Source organism: Heterodontus francisci, chromosome 5 (assembly GCF_036365525.1).
Source record: "Heterodontus francisci isolate sHetFra1 chromosome 5, sHetFra1.hap1, whole genome shotgun sequence".
NCBI lineage: Eukaryota > Metazoa > Chordata > Chondrichthyes > Heterodontiformes > Heterodontidae > Heterodontus > Heterodontus francisci.
Window position 1 is genome coordinate 152493836 of NC_090375.1, and position 13004 is coordinate 152506839.

Here is a 13004-nt window from a genome sequence, read left to right on the forward strand (position 1 = left end):
ATCCTGTAGGACAAGATGCCTGGAAAGATCCAGTTCACAAGTAGTTCACCAATGCAGGTGAACGATTAGGACATAGTTTTACAACAGTTCTTAACGGAACAAAACCTATCAGAAAAGGCTTGCCCAATCTCACAACTTGTCACTGTACAGCCCCAGACTGGCTGTCGATGGAAAAAAAAATCCAACAATTTTAATACACAAGAGACTGAAAGGCTGCAACAACTGTGCACCATTATTGTCTTCAAATAAAAGATTAGAAAAAAAACTTGAAAATACAAAGTTACTACTCTAATGTTTAAGGAATAACTGGTTATAGATGGTCTAAGTCAGTACAATGGGAAACCCAATTAACAAACATACCTGTGGTGATACAGCCTGGTCCATTATTCGGAGAAGAAGATTCTGGGTTTGCTCTCTGACTTGATCTTTGGAATCGCCTAGACGATCTACAAGTGCTGGTACCACTGCAGAAAAGTAAGTGTGCATGAATAAATAATCTTTGCAGATATTATTAATAGTGCATTATTATTCGCCATAAGGTTCGTGCTTTCACAGCTGAGGTTAACCAGACTCCAAGAATTTGAGATTTTAAAACCACACAATAATTTCAACTGACAAAACAAACAAAAAAAAAAGTAAAGTTGGCACTTATCTGTTAAAAGTACTGATAAAGGTTGAAATGGTGCTTCGTTCTGAAAATGCTGACTAGATTGGTTAGGGCGATATAGCTAGGGAATTTGCTTCACAACATTAAAGGGTGTTTTTTTCCATGCAACGGACAACACCAGGGGCATTGCTTTATAGCGATTGAATAAGTCAAGACAGCACATCTCGAGATAACACAACTGAATTTCACATGAAGTCTGAAAACGACATACACCAATCACAAACAAGACTTAAAATTAAACAAAGCCAATTACCCAAGTATGAGGGGAGAACTGGCTAAAGTTGATTTGATAAACAGACTAAAAGGTATGGTGATAAATAGATGCAAAACATTTGAACAAACAATTCAAAATGCTAAACAAAAAAAATTCCATTGAGAAACAAAAACTCAGCAAGAAAGATCCATGTGTGGCTTATGAAGAAATTAAGGATAGTATTAGATTTAAAAAAAGGAGGCTTATAATGTTGCAAAGAATAGTAGTAAGTTTGAGGGTTGGGATTGCTTTGGAAACCAACAAAGGGCCACCAAAAAGTTGATAAAAAGGTCTTACAAAAAAAAAAAAAGAGTAAACTAGCCAGGAATATAAAAACAGATTGCAAAAACCTTTACAAGTATAACAAAAAGGAAAAGAGTAGGTAAAATAAATGTTGGTCCCTTGGAGGAGGAGACAGGAGAAATTATCCTGAAGAATGAGGAAATGGCAGAGACAATGAGCAAATATTTTGTGTTTGCCTCCATAGTTGAATACACAAATTACCTACCAGAAATAGAGGGTACCTGGGGAATAAAAAGAGTGAGGAAATTAGGGTAATTAATCAGTAGAGAAAAAGTATTAGAGAAGCTTCAGGGATTAAATCTGACAAATCCCCAGGACCGGATAGCCTATATCCTAGGGTTCCATAAGAGACTGCGAGAGAGATAGTGGATGCACTGGCTATGATTTTTCAAAATTTCTTAGATTCTAGAATGGTCCTTGTAGATTGGAAGTTAGAAAATGCGAAACTGCTATTCATGAAAGGAGGGTAGAGAGAAAACAGGGAAATACAGACCTGTTACCCTGACATCAGTCGTCGAGAAAGTGCTGGAATCTATTAAGGAAGTTTTAATAATGCACTTAGAAAATCATAATTTGATCAGACAAAGTCAACATAGTTTTATGAAAGGGAAATGGTGTGTGACAAAGTTGAGAGGAGTTTTTTTTTTGAGGTAAATAAATAGGGAACCAGTAGATGTAGTATACTTGGATTTCCAAAAGGCATTCATAAGGTGCCATACAAAAGGTTAATGCAAGATAAGGACGCATGAAGTTTGGGGTAATATATTCGCATGCATAGAGGATTGGTTAACAGACAGGAAGCAGAGTAGAGATAAATGGGGCACTGTCAAGTTGGCAGGCTGTGATTAGGGGAGTGCCGCAAGGATCAGTACTAGGGCCTCATTTATTTACAATGTATATTAACTTAGGCAAAGAGACAGAGTAATGTATCCAAGTTTGGTGACGGATGGAAATGCAAGCTGTGAGGACGACACAAAAATGCTGCAAACAGATATAGGCAGTGTCATGCAGGCCCCCATCTGCCAAGAATGAGGCACATTAATTTCACCACATGGACATTAAATTTCAAAGTGTTGCTGGGAAGAGAAGGCCCGTGACAAGGGATTGCCAGGTGCCTGGCTGGAAAGACATTTTGCATATTAACAGAGTGCGTGGAACAAAGGAACTATCCCCTGCTCCAATACAATCCACAAACAGACGTAGTCGAACCAGTTAGTCACATGACTAACCTGCTTGGCAGTCTGGGGGTTTTTTTCTGAATTGTACAGTTTTGAACGGAGAGTCTGCAAAAAGCTGTTTGCTCCTGGATTGAAAAGACCTCTCCTGGCTGGCTCGCTACAGCCTCTCCTGTCTGCTCCCATCTCTTTCTCACGGAACTTCAAAACCCACTGAAGACACATGAACCCTAAGAGAGAAAAGTCTCCTGCAGTGAACAAGGTTTAAGAAGAACACTGGGCCCCAACGAAAAGCAAGATCTACCTGCAATCAAGGAGTCTGCAGTGAGCTCCAAGAACAGTAACAAAAAACCCTCTTCAGAGATTGCCTCAAACTTTTCCACTTTATTTTTCTTCTGCACTTTCTGTCCCTATCTGCATGCGTGTATCGCACATGCATGCTAGCATGGGCATGTCGTCTATCTGTAGGCGTTCACCGAATTAGAGTTGAAGTTGAATAAATTTCACTTTTCTTTAAACCTGGAAAACCTGTTGTGCTGGTTTCTTTGCCTTATAATTGGAAAGCGGTGAACAAGAATTCACCAAGGGGGAGCTAAAAACACTACAAAAATAAAACCCAGTAACAGTAAGACCAGGTGATGGCTGAGAGGGACCCCTAGACTTCTTTCTCACCTGGACGTAGCAACATGTTAAATGAGTGGGAAACAAGGTAGCAAATGGAGTAGAACGTGGGGAAAGGTGAGGTTATTTACTTCTGTCCCAATACAAAAGCAGAATTTTTTCAAAAAAGGTGTGAAAACTGTAAATGCTAATGTTCAGAAGAATTTGGGTGTATTTGCATAAGGAACACAACGTTAGCATGCAGGTACAGCAAGCAATTAGCAAAATGGCATGTTGGATTTTGTAGCAAGAGGATTTCTCCTTGTCTCGAGAGACAATGGGGAAGCGCCTGGAGGTGGTCAGTGGTTTGTGAAGCAGTGCCTGGAGCAGCTATAAAAGGCCAATTCTAAAGTGACAAGACTCTTCCACAGGTGCTGCAGATAAAATTGGTTGTCGGGGCTGTCACACAGTTGGCCCTCCCCTTGCGCTTCTGTCTTTTTTCCTGCCAACAGCCAAGTCTCTTCAACTCGCCACACTTTAGCCCCGCCTTTATGGCTGTTCGCCAGCTCTGGCGATCACTAGCAACTGACTCCCACGACTTGTGGTCAATGTCACAGGACTTCATGTCGCATTTGCAGACGCCTTTAAAGCAGAGACATGGACAGCCCGGAGGGTCTGATACCAGTTACGATCATACTGCACAATGTGTCCTTGGGGATCCTGCCATCTTCCATGTGGCTCACATGGCCAAGCCATCACAAGCGCCGCTGGCTCAGTAGTGTGTATATGCTGGGGATGTTGGCTGCTTCGAGGACCTCTGCGTTGGAGATACGGTCCTGCCACCTGATGCCAAGGATTCTCTGGAGGCAGCGAGGATGGAATGAATTGAGATGTCGCTCTTGGCTGACATACGTTGTCCAGGCCTCACTGCCATAGAGCAAGGTACTGAGGACACAGGCTTGATACACTTGAACTTTTGTGTTCTGTGTCAGTGCATATTTTCCCACACTGTCTTGGCCAGTCTGGACATAGGAGCGGACGCCTTTCCCATGCGCTTGTTGATTTCTGCATCGAGAGACAGGTTACTGGTGATAGTTGAGCCTCGGTAGGTGAATTCTTGAACCACTTCCGCACCGTGGTCGCCAATATTGATGGATGGAGCATTTCTGACGTCCTGTCCCATGATGTTTGTTTTCTTGAGACTGATGGTTAGGCCAAATTCGTTGCAGGCAGCCGCAATCCTGTCGATGAGACTCTGCAGACACTCTTCAGTGTGAGATGTTAAAGCAGCATCGTCAGCAAAGAGCAGTTCCCTGATGAGGACCTTCCATACTTTGGTCTTCGCTCTGAGACGGGCAAGGTTGAACAACCTGCCCCCTGATCTTGTGTGGAGGAAAATTCCTTCGTCTGAAGACTTGAAAGCATGCGAGAGCAGCAGGGAGAAGCTGATCCCAAACAGTGTAGGTGCGAGAACACAGCCCTGTTTCACACCAGGGTAGGAAAGGGCTCTGATGAGGAGCCACCATGTTGAATTGTGCCTTTCATATTGTCATGGAATGAGGTGATGATACTTAGTAGCTTTGGTGGACATCCGATCTTTTCTAGTAGTCTGAAAAGACCACGTCTGCTGACGAGGTCAAAGGCTTTGGTGAGATCAATGAAAGCAACGTCGAGGGGCATCTGTTGTTCACGGCATTTCTCCTGTAGCTGGCGAAGGGAGAACAGCATGTCAATGGTGGATCTCTCTGCTCGAAAGCCACACTGTGCCTCAGGGTAGACACGCTTAGCCAGCTTCTGGAGCCTGTTTAAAACAACTCGAGCGAAGACTTTCCCCACTATGCTGAGCAATGAGATACCACGGTAGTTGTTGCAGTCACCGCGGTCACCCTTGTTCTAACAGAGGGTGATGATATTAGCATCGCACATGCCCTGTGGTACAGCTACCTCATCCCAGCACAGGCAAAGCAGTTCATGGAGTGCTGAGAGTATAGCAGGCTTGACACTCTTGATTATTTCAGGGATAATGCCATCCTTCCCACGGGCTTTTCCACTGGCTAGAGAATCAATGGCATCGCTGAGTTCCGATTTTGTTGGCTGTACTTCCAGCTCATCCATGATTGGCAGAGACTGGGCTGCATTGAGGGCAGTCTCAGTGACAACATTTTCCCTGGAATACAGTTCTAGGTAGTGCTCCACCCAGATGTCCATTTGCTTGCATTGGTCAGTGATAGTGTCCCCTGATTTAGACTGGAGGGGGGGCAATCTTCCTGATGGTTGGCCCAAAAGCTCTCTTAATGCCATCATACATTCCTCTGATGTTTCCAGTGTCGGAGGCCAGCTGAATACGACTGCATAAGTGTTGCCAGTAGTCATTTGCACAGCGCCTCGCTGTTCTTTGTGCAGTGCTGCTGGCTGCTTTAAGTGCTACGGATGTTAACTCGCTGGGGGCTTTCTTGTAGTTCAACAGTGCAGTGCGCTTAGCGGCTATAACAGGTTCCAGCTCTTCAAAGTGAGATTGAAAGCAGTCTGTATTCTGCTTCTAACGTTTTCCATAGGTGGTCATTGCTGAGTCATAGATGATGTCTCTGATGTGACCTACTTGGTCGCTGCATCCCCTGTGGGAGTGTTTTGAAGGGCTTTTTCAAGTGAATTTAGAAAATTACGTAACAGCTATGGATAAGAAATCCTGTTAGTGTTGATGCGCGAGCAGCCTTCATGCTTGGAGTAATGCAGCTTCTTTGGTTTGAGTGAAACCTTGCTGCACACCAGGGAGTGGTCGGTGTCGCAGTCCACACTGTGGAAGCTGCGTGTGATTTGAACGTTGTTTAAAGAGGCTTGCCTTGTGACGATGAGGTCCAGCTGGTGCCAACGTGATCTTGGCTCCCTCCATGAAACCTGGTGACAGGGTTTAGTATGAAAGAACGAGTTGGTTATGCAGAGGTTGTGATAGGTACACAACTTAAGCAGTCTCTGTCCATTCTCATTCATCCTTCCAATAACATAGCGCCCAAGGCAGGAGGGCCATGAGTCATGGTCAGCCCCAACCCTGGCATTAAAAGTGCCCCAGCAGGAACAAATATTCGGTACTGGGAATGCTACTAATATTATGGAGTTACTCATAGAACTGGTCTTTAACTTCAGGTAGGGAGCAGAGTGTTGGAGCATAGATGCTGAGTAGGTGCACTGGACCAGAGGCGGTGAGCAGTCAGATGGACAGTATGTGTTCCGAGCCATTTGAATGTGGCTCTATCATGCTGAGCAAAGAGTTTCTGATGGCGAAGCCCACTCCATGCCGTCTTGGTTCTTCAGGATCCCTACCCTGCCAGAAGAAGGTGTAGTCTTGCTCGCTTAGAGATCCGCTCGCAGGGAGGTGTGTCTCCTGAAGTGCTGCAATGTCCACATTGAGTCTACTGAGCTCGTTGTTAATGAGGGTGGTCTTCCGAGAATCGTTGATTTGTGTAAGGTCTTGTGACAGGCCAGGACACCTAGTTCTGACATTCCAGCTTGCAAAACGAAGGGCTGGTACCTTCTTTCCTTTTTTTGTCGTGCGGTTTGGTGTGGTGTTACAGTCCACTTGTCGGGCAATGACCCTGAGCTCCAAGCACCCATTGAAGGTGGACTGTGGCGGGACAGAACCTTTCTGACGGGGGGCTGCCCAGTTTGAGGCAGCAGCTGTCCAGTGAGATGCGATGACCTCTCCCACCGACAAAGGAAACCCATGGCGCCCAATCTCTACGCCAATTGAGCTGGACTTATAACCCGTAACTGCTGCCTTCCGTGTTCTTTTGGTCGCTGTGAAGCGAGTATGGAGTGACCTTTCCATGGCGCATGCATGGAGGTTGTGAGCTGCCCAAGCATCAAAACCAACCACCACCCCCACCCCACCCCCCCCCCCCCCCACCTCGGCCTTCCTGGTGGGGTCCAAAGAAATGCAGAGCATGACGTTTGGCACCGGTATGGCTACAGGAGAAGGGGGGGCGAGGGGAAGATAGCGCGTGGGAGAGGGGGAGAGGATGCAGGGGAAGGGGGTGTAAGGGGGTGGGGGAGGGGGGAAAAGGAAGGGGGAGGCGTCCGGCGGGGGTCGCGACCCTGGCGAGTGGGCCAGCCCACAGCCTGCACGGCCTCCTCGAAATCAGCGTCCTCCAGGCTGACACTGCACTCGTGGGCGCCATCCAGCTCATGGTGGAGCTTCTTTCCCAGCTCCCAGCAGTGGTGGATTGAGGCCCTGAGCCTCGACGACCACCTCATTGACACTCAGGCCACCTTTCACGTCCCTGGCCAGCGCCTTCCAGGTGGGCGCAAGGGGATTGGAGTGCAAGAATAAGGAAGTCAAGCTACAACTGTACAGAACACACCTGGAAATATTGAGTGCCGTTTCGGTCTCCATATTTAAAAAGGATATACTTGCATTGGAGCAAGTACAGCGAATGTTCACTAGATTGGTCTTTGGGATGAGGGGGTTGCCCTATGATGAGAGGCTGGGTAAATTGGGTCTATATTCTCTGGAGTTTAGAAGAATGAGAGGTTATCTCATTGAAACATACAAGATTCTGAGGAAGCTTGACAGGATAGAGATTGAGATTGTTTCCACTGGCTGGGGAAACTAGAACACTGGGTACAGTCTCAGGATAAGTGAGCCATTAATTAGGACTGAGATGAGGAGAAATTTCTTCACTCAAAGGGTTGTGAATCGATGGAATTCTCCACCCCAGAGGATTGTGGATGTACCATCATGAAATATATTTAAGGCCGTGACAGAGATTTTTGGTCTCTCGATGAATCAAGGGATACGGGGAGCGGAAGGCCAAGATCTGCCACGACCGTATTGAATGGCGGAGTAGGTTCAACAGGCCACATGGTCTGCTCCTGCTCCCATTTGTTACGTTCCTGTGTAATTATGTTCCTAACAGCACTCAGAGTACCCTGCACCACACAGACTATAGTTATTAGAGAAGGCAACTCATCACCTTCTCAAGGGTAATTAGGGATGGGCTAGTGACACCCACATCCCATGAAAGGATAAACAAAATATGAACTTCTGAAGGCTTTGATATGATTCCACACACAAGTCTGCAAGGAAAAATGGAGGTGCGTGCATTTGGAGGCAACCTTTTGACATGGGTAGCAAAATGGTTTGAATACAAGAGACAGCGAATAAGACAAAGAGTTTGTGTTCCAAGTGGCAGGGATATGTGTAACTAGTGGTGTCCCACAGGGAACTGTACTGGGATTCAGTTTTTAAACAATATTGTTACAACCGAGGCGGGTGGAGTGCACTATTTCGTCCCGTTCCACTTCTCCACAGGTCACAACATATATTTAAATTTTCCCACTTCACAATACAGTCAATCATATAATCTATTTTTCCCAGAATAAAACAGCAATCAGGTTTCTTTAACAACAAAATTATCAGCTTCTTATAAAACAAGTCTTAACCAATAAAGAAGAAAGCATAAACACACAAATTGAAATATTCAAGTTCCCTTTTTACCTTAGTCCCTCACACTCAAAAACTCACACAGACACCAATTAACCGGAAAAATAAAGGGATTTGCATTTTGGAGCTCTATTCCTAAAAACCAGACCACAAAACACTTGGGTTAAATATTTGCGAATTCTTGAAGAACAAAGAGAAGATATGGAAAGACGTCCATTGTTTTGGTTTGGTGCCCCAAATGCGTATAGACGGCTGTCATTGGGATCTTCCTAGAACAGTTCTAATCAGGTGACATTGAAGATCAGTTTGGGTAGGCTTCCAGGAAATACAGCATCAGAGGTTTCAGACACAGGCCTTAAAAAGGAGAAATACAGCCACAGTTTCAGTCTGCTTCTTACACTTGCTTTTCAGCTCCGAGAGATGGAAAACTGGCAGGCTGTTTCCAAAGTGTAGACCCAGTTAAAAACACATAGTAAAAACATATAAGAACTTAATTAAAACAAAGGGGCTAGTAACACAACAATGAACAGTGTGTTGAAGCATCAGGAGGATGAGCAGAAAAGGGGCACAGCACACAGATAGCCGAGGAATTGCAGATAGTATAGAAAAGGTATTGAGGAGGATCCCAGACTCTGTCCTTGCACGTGGCAAATAAAAGGAGTCGTCATGGACACCAAATATGATTAAACTCAGAATTGACAATGGGAAACTGTGAAGTTTTGAATAGGTTCTCACTGAGCCAAATAAGGAATTATCATTATGTCATTATACCAGACCCCTATGAGCAAGCAAGAGGGGCGGGTTTTAGAAACAAGATTTAACCCGACTGAAATCAGGGAAGGTACGAGAACCCCGGGGAAGAACACTCGAGAAGATACCCTGAGCCAAGGGCTCAGAGAACAGAACAGCAGCCACAAGTCTGAGACTGATCATCTCGTGTCTTGACGGGTAGTACACTGTCCAAGTAGTGAGAGCTTGTACTTGATGATTTAGTGTATGAATAAAATATTGATATACCTTTCACCAATCAGATTCCACGGATTCTTTAAGAGCAGAGTGTGTGCTAGGTACAACAAAACTGCTGGAACAGACTGAGTTGGGGTGACATATTCTTCTTGACAAGTTTTTTCCAACGGTCTTTTTAAAACCATTGTCCATATCCCAACTCACTGTCAAAGCAAAACCACAAACAATGTCACAAGAAACAAACCTCTTGACCTGTCACTTCTCCATAAACATCTTCCCCAAGTCAAAAAAAAGCCTGCTGGGTAATTATTTGAAAACAGGTGCCTTCCAGTAACTGATTGTTTTCAAAGCCAGACCTCGGAAACCCTGGTCAAAAAAAAAACATCGATGGACTCCTTTTCAGTTTTAAACCCCACAAATAAACCAAATGTCCAGCTGTAAAATACATGAGTTCCCCAAAAAATTAATATAGAAACACTAACAAAATTTATGTAAAACTGAGACAAAGAAGCAGAGAGCCATATGTTCAAGTTTGCTGATGACACGAAGTTAGGTGGCACATTAAGTAATGTAGATAGGAACAGAAAGTTGCAAAGATACAGCAATAGATTAAATGAGTGGACAATCAAGTTCAAGATGGGGAAGTGGAAAGTCGAAGAAAGATATATAACTATTTTCTAAATGTGAATAAGCTAGAAACTGGAAGAATATTTAGGGGCTCATGTACAGAAATAACTAAAAACTAGCTGACAGTAGAAAAAATAATTTCAAAGGCTAAATGAATGGTAACCTTCATCTCAAGAGCACTGGGATGCAAAGTGGAGGAAGTTATGCTTCAGTTCCATAGAGCCTTGCATCAGATCGCCAACTGGAGCACTACATTTTGGGCACTGCACCTCAAGAAAGGTTTCCTGGCATTGGAAGGGGTACAGTTTAGTTTTACCAGAATTATATCCAGGCTTCAAGGATTAAATTATGAGGACAGCTTGAATAATGTTGGTTTGTGTTCCCTTGAGTATAAAAGATTGAGGGGTATTCTGATCAAGGCGTTTAAAATGTTAAAAGCATTGAATAGAGGTAACAACTGCCTCTGGTGGGGAATCAAGAATGAAGGAACATAATCTTAAAATTCAAGCAGCAGCAACACATTTCTCTAGTGTCTTCAACACAGTATAACCGATCAAGGTGTTTCACAGCAATATCAACAAGATTAGACACCGAGCCAATCAAGGAGATGTTAGGACAGTTGACAAAAAGCTAGGTCAAAGAGGTAGTTTTTAAGGAGCCTGTTGAAGGAGAGAGTGGGGCACATAGGTTGAGGGAGGAAATTTCAGAGCTTAGGGCCAAGGCAGCTGGAGCTACAGCTGTCAGTAGTGGAGAGTTTTAAATTTGGGGATGCAAAGGTACAGGAATTGGAGGAACATAGCTCTCCAAGAGGGTTGTAGGGCTTTACAAAGTTAGAGACAGGAAGGGGTGAAGTATTGGAGGAACTTGAAAACAAGGATGAGAATTTTGAAATCGAGGTACCGCTGAACCAGGAGTCAATGTCGGTCAGCAAGCACAGGGATGATGGGTGCAAGGGACTTGGTGCGAGCTACGACACGGGGATCAGAGTTTGACAGTCTGAGGTTTACAGAAGGTAGAAGGTGGAAGGCTCGCCACAAGTGCATTGGAATAATCAAGTCGAGAGGTAACTTATGCATCGATAAGTGATTCAACAGCAATGGCGGAGTCAGGGGATGTTACAAAAGGTGGAAGTAGGCGATCTTGGCGATGTAGAAGGTAAGTGGTTGGAAAATCATCTCTCATTCAAATAAAGGTGTAAACATGTTGGTTCAACCTCAGACAATGAGTCAGTAGCTAGGGAATGGAGTTTATGGCAGGGCGAAGACAACTGCTTCGGTCTTCCAAACTTTTAATTGGAGGAAATTTATACTCGTCCAGGACTGGATGCTGGGCAAGCAGCAAGATAAATTAGACAGTGAAAGGCTCAAGAAAGGTGGTAATGAGGTAAAGCTGGGCATTGTCAGTATACACATGGAACCTGATGTGTTTTGAATGATGTCATCCAGTGGCGGTGGGGGGCAGGTGGGTAGCACATGGATGTAAAATAGGAGGGAGGCTAGGGGAGATCATTGGGGACACCGGAAGTAACTTTGTGGGAGTATGAAGAGAAGCCATTGCAAGTGATTCTCTGGTTACGATTGGAAAGATAAGAATACAATCAGGGGAAGGCAGCCCCACCCATTTGGATGATGGAGGAGTATGATTAACCATATCAAAGGCTGCAGACAGGTCGAGAAGAATGAGGAGTGATACTTTACTCCTTAGTAACACAGGATGTCATTATGACTTTGATCAGGGAGTTTCAGTATTGATTGGAGGAGTTCAAACATGGAGTTGCAGAAAAGATGGGCATGGATTGAGGAGACTACGACATGTTCCAATACCCTCTGAAAGAAAAAGGAAGTTGGAGATGTGGCAGCAGTTCGCAAAGTGAGAGTGGTCATGGGCTGTTTCATTTTGAGGCAAGGGATAATGATAGATTTGAAAGGGAGGGGGCAGTATCCAAGGAGAGGGCATCCTTAACAGTGACAGTTTCACAGAGTTCAGGAAGGGAAGTTGGGTATCAGCAGTTTTGAGAGAAGAGGGCAGATGGTGCAAGAGGTGAGTCATCAGTTCAGAGGGGGCATGAAATGAGCTGAGCCATTTAGTGGGGAAATCATCAAGTACCTTTTTCACACAAAGGGTTGTAAAAACCTGGAAATCTCTGCCCATAAGTCAGTAGATGCGAGGCCAACTGGAGCTTTCAAGACTAAAATCTATGGATTTCTGTTAGGTAAGGACATAAAGGATGTGGAACTAAGGTGGGTAATTGGAGTTAAGGTACAAATCAATCATGATATAAACTGTGTGGTGGTATAGTATAGGCTCGAGGGGCTGAATGGCTCACTCCTGTGCCTATGAAAACAGTTCTGCTGAAAATACCACCTTAAGGAACTCCAATCTTAATTTCATGGACTACGATAATTGACCAGATAACGAACCATAACTACCTTTCTGTGCATCAGCTATGACTCAAGTGACTGCAGAGTTTTCCCACTGACCCTCTGCAGCTTCCGCTTTTAACAAGTGAAATCTTATCTCAGTTTGACCCACAAACAAAAACTGACGACAGTATATACTAAGCGGTTATCTAGTTTAATTTACAGAATATGGCACCTCCATTTTTCAGACATTGTGGCAAAACAATTCTAGCATATATATTGAGTGCTTAGCTACAAAACCAACAGAAAACAGAAGTCTGTAGAAGTTGTGCAAAGTCCTTACAATGCACTAGTTAGATCACATTTCATGTACAGTATTCAATTATGATGGCTACAAAGTAAGATTTACGTGAATTGCCAAGTGCACAAAAAATGCAACCCAGGCTATATAGAAGGATCTATGAATAAAAGTTAAGTTTTACAAGTCCAGCAAGAAGTTTGTTATGGTGTGCATATATTAAATAAATACGGTTAACCCGAATTGTGATTTAAAAATATGCCAAGAAAATAGGAAACGAGTGAAAGGTAACTTCACAACACAAGAAAAGTCCCTTCA

General features: G+C 44.1%; 1 protein-coding gene across 10 annotated transcripts in view; it reads right to left on the reverse strand.

Annotated features, from left to right (window-relative positions):
* Positions 1-13004, reverse strand: part of clasp2 (cytoplasmic linker associated protein 2) — a 673953-nt gene that overhangs the window by 568810 nt on the left and 92139 nt on the right. For all 10 annotated transcript variants that reach the window (XM_068032254.1, XM_068032248.1, XM_068032247.1 and 7 more), the window contains exon 3: positions 361-464. In XM_068032254.1, coding sequence (XP_067888355.1) covers positions 361-464 — 104 coding nt within the window. The remainder of the gene's footprint in view (positions 1-360; positions 465-13004) is intronic.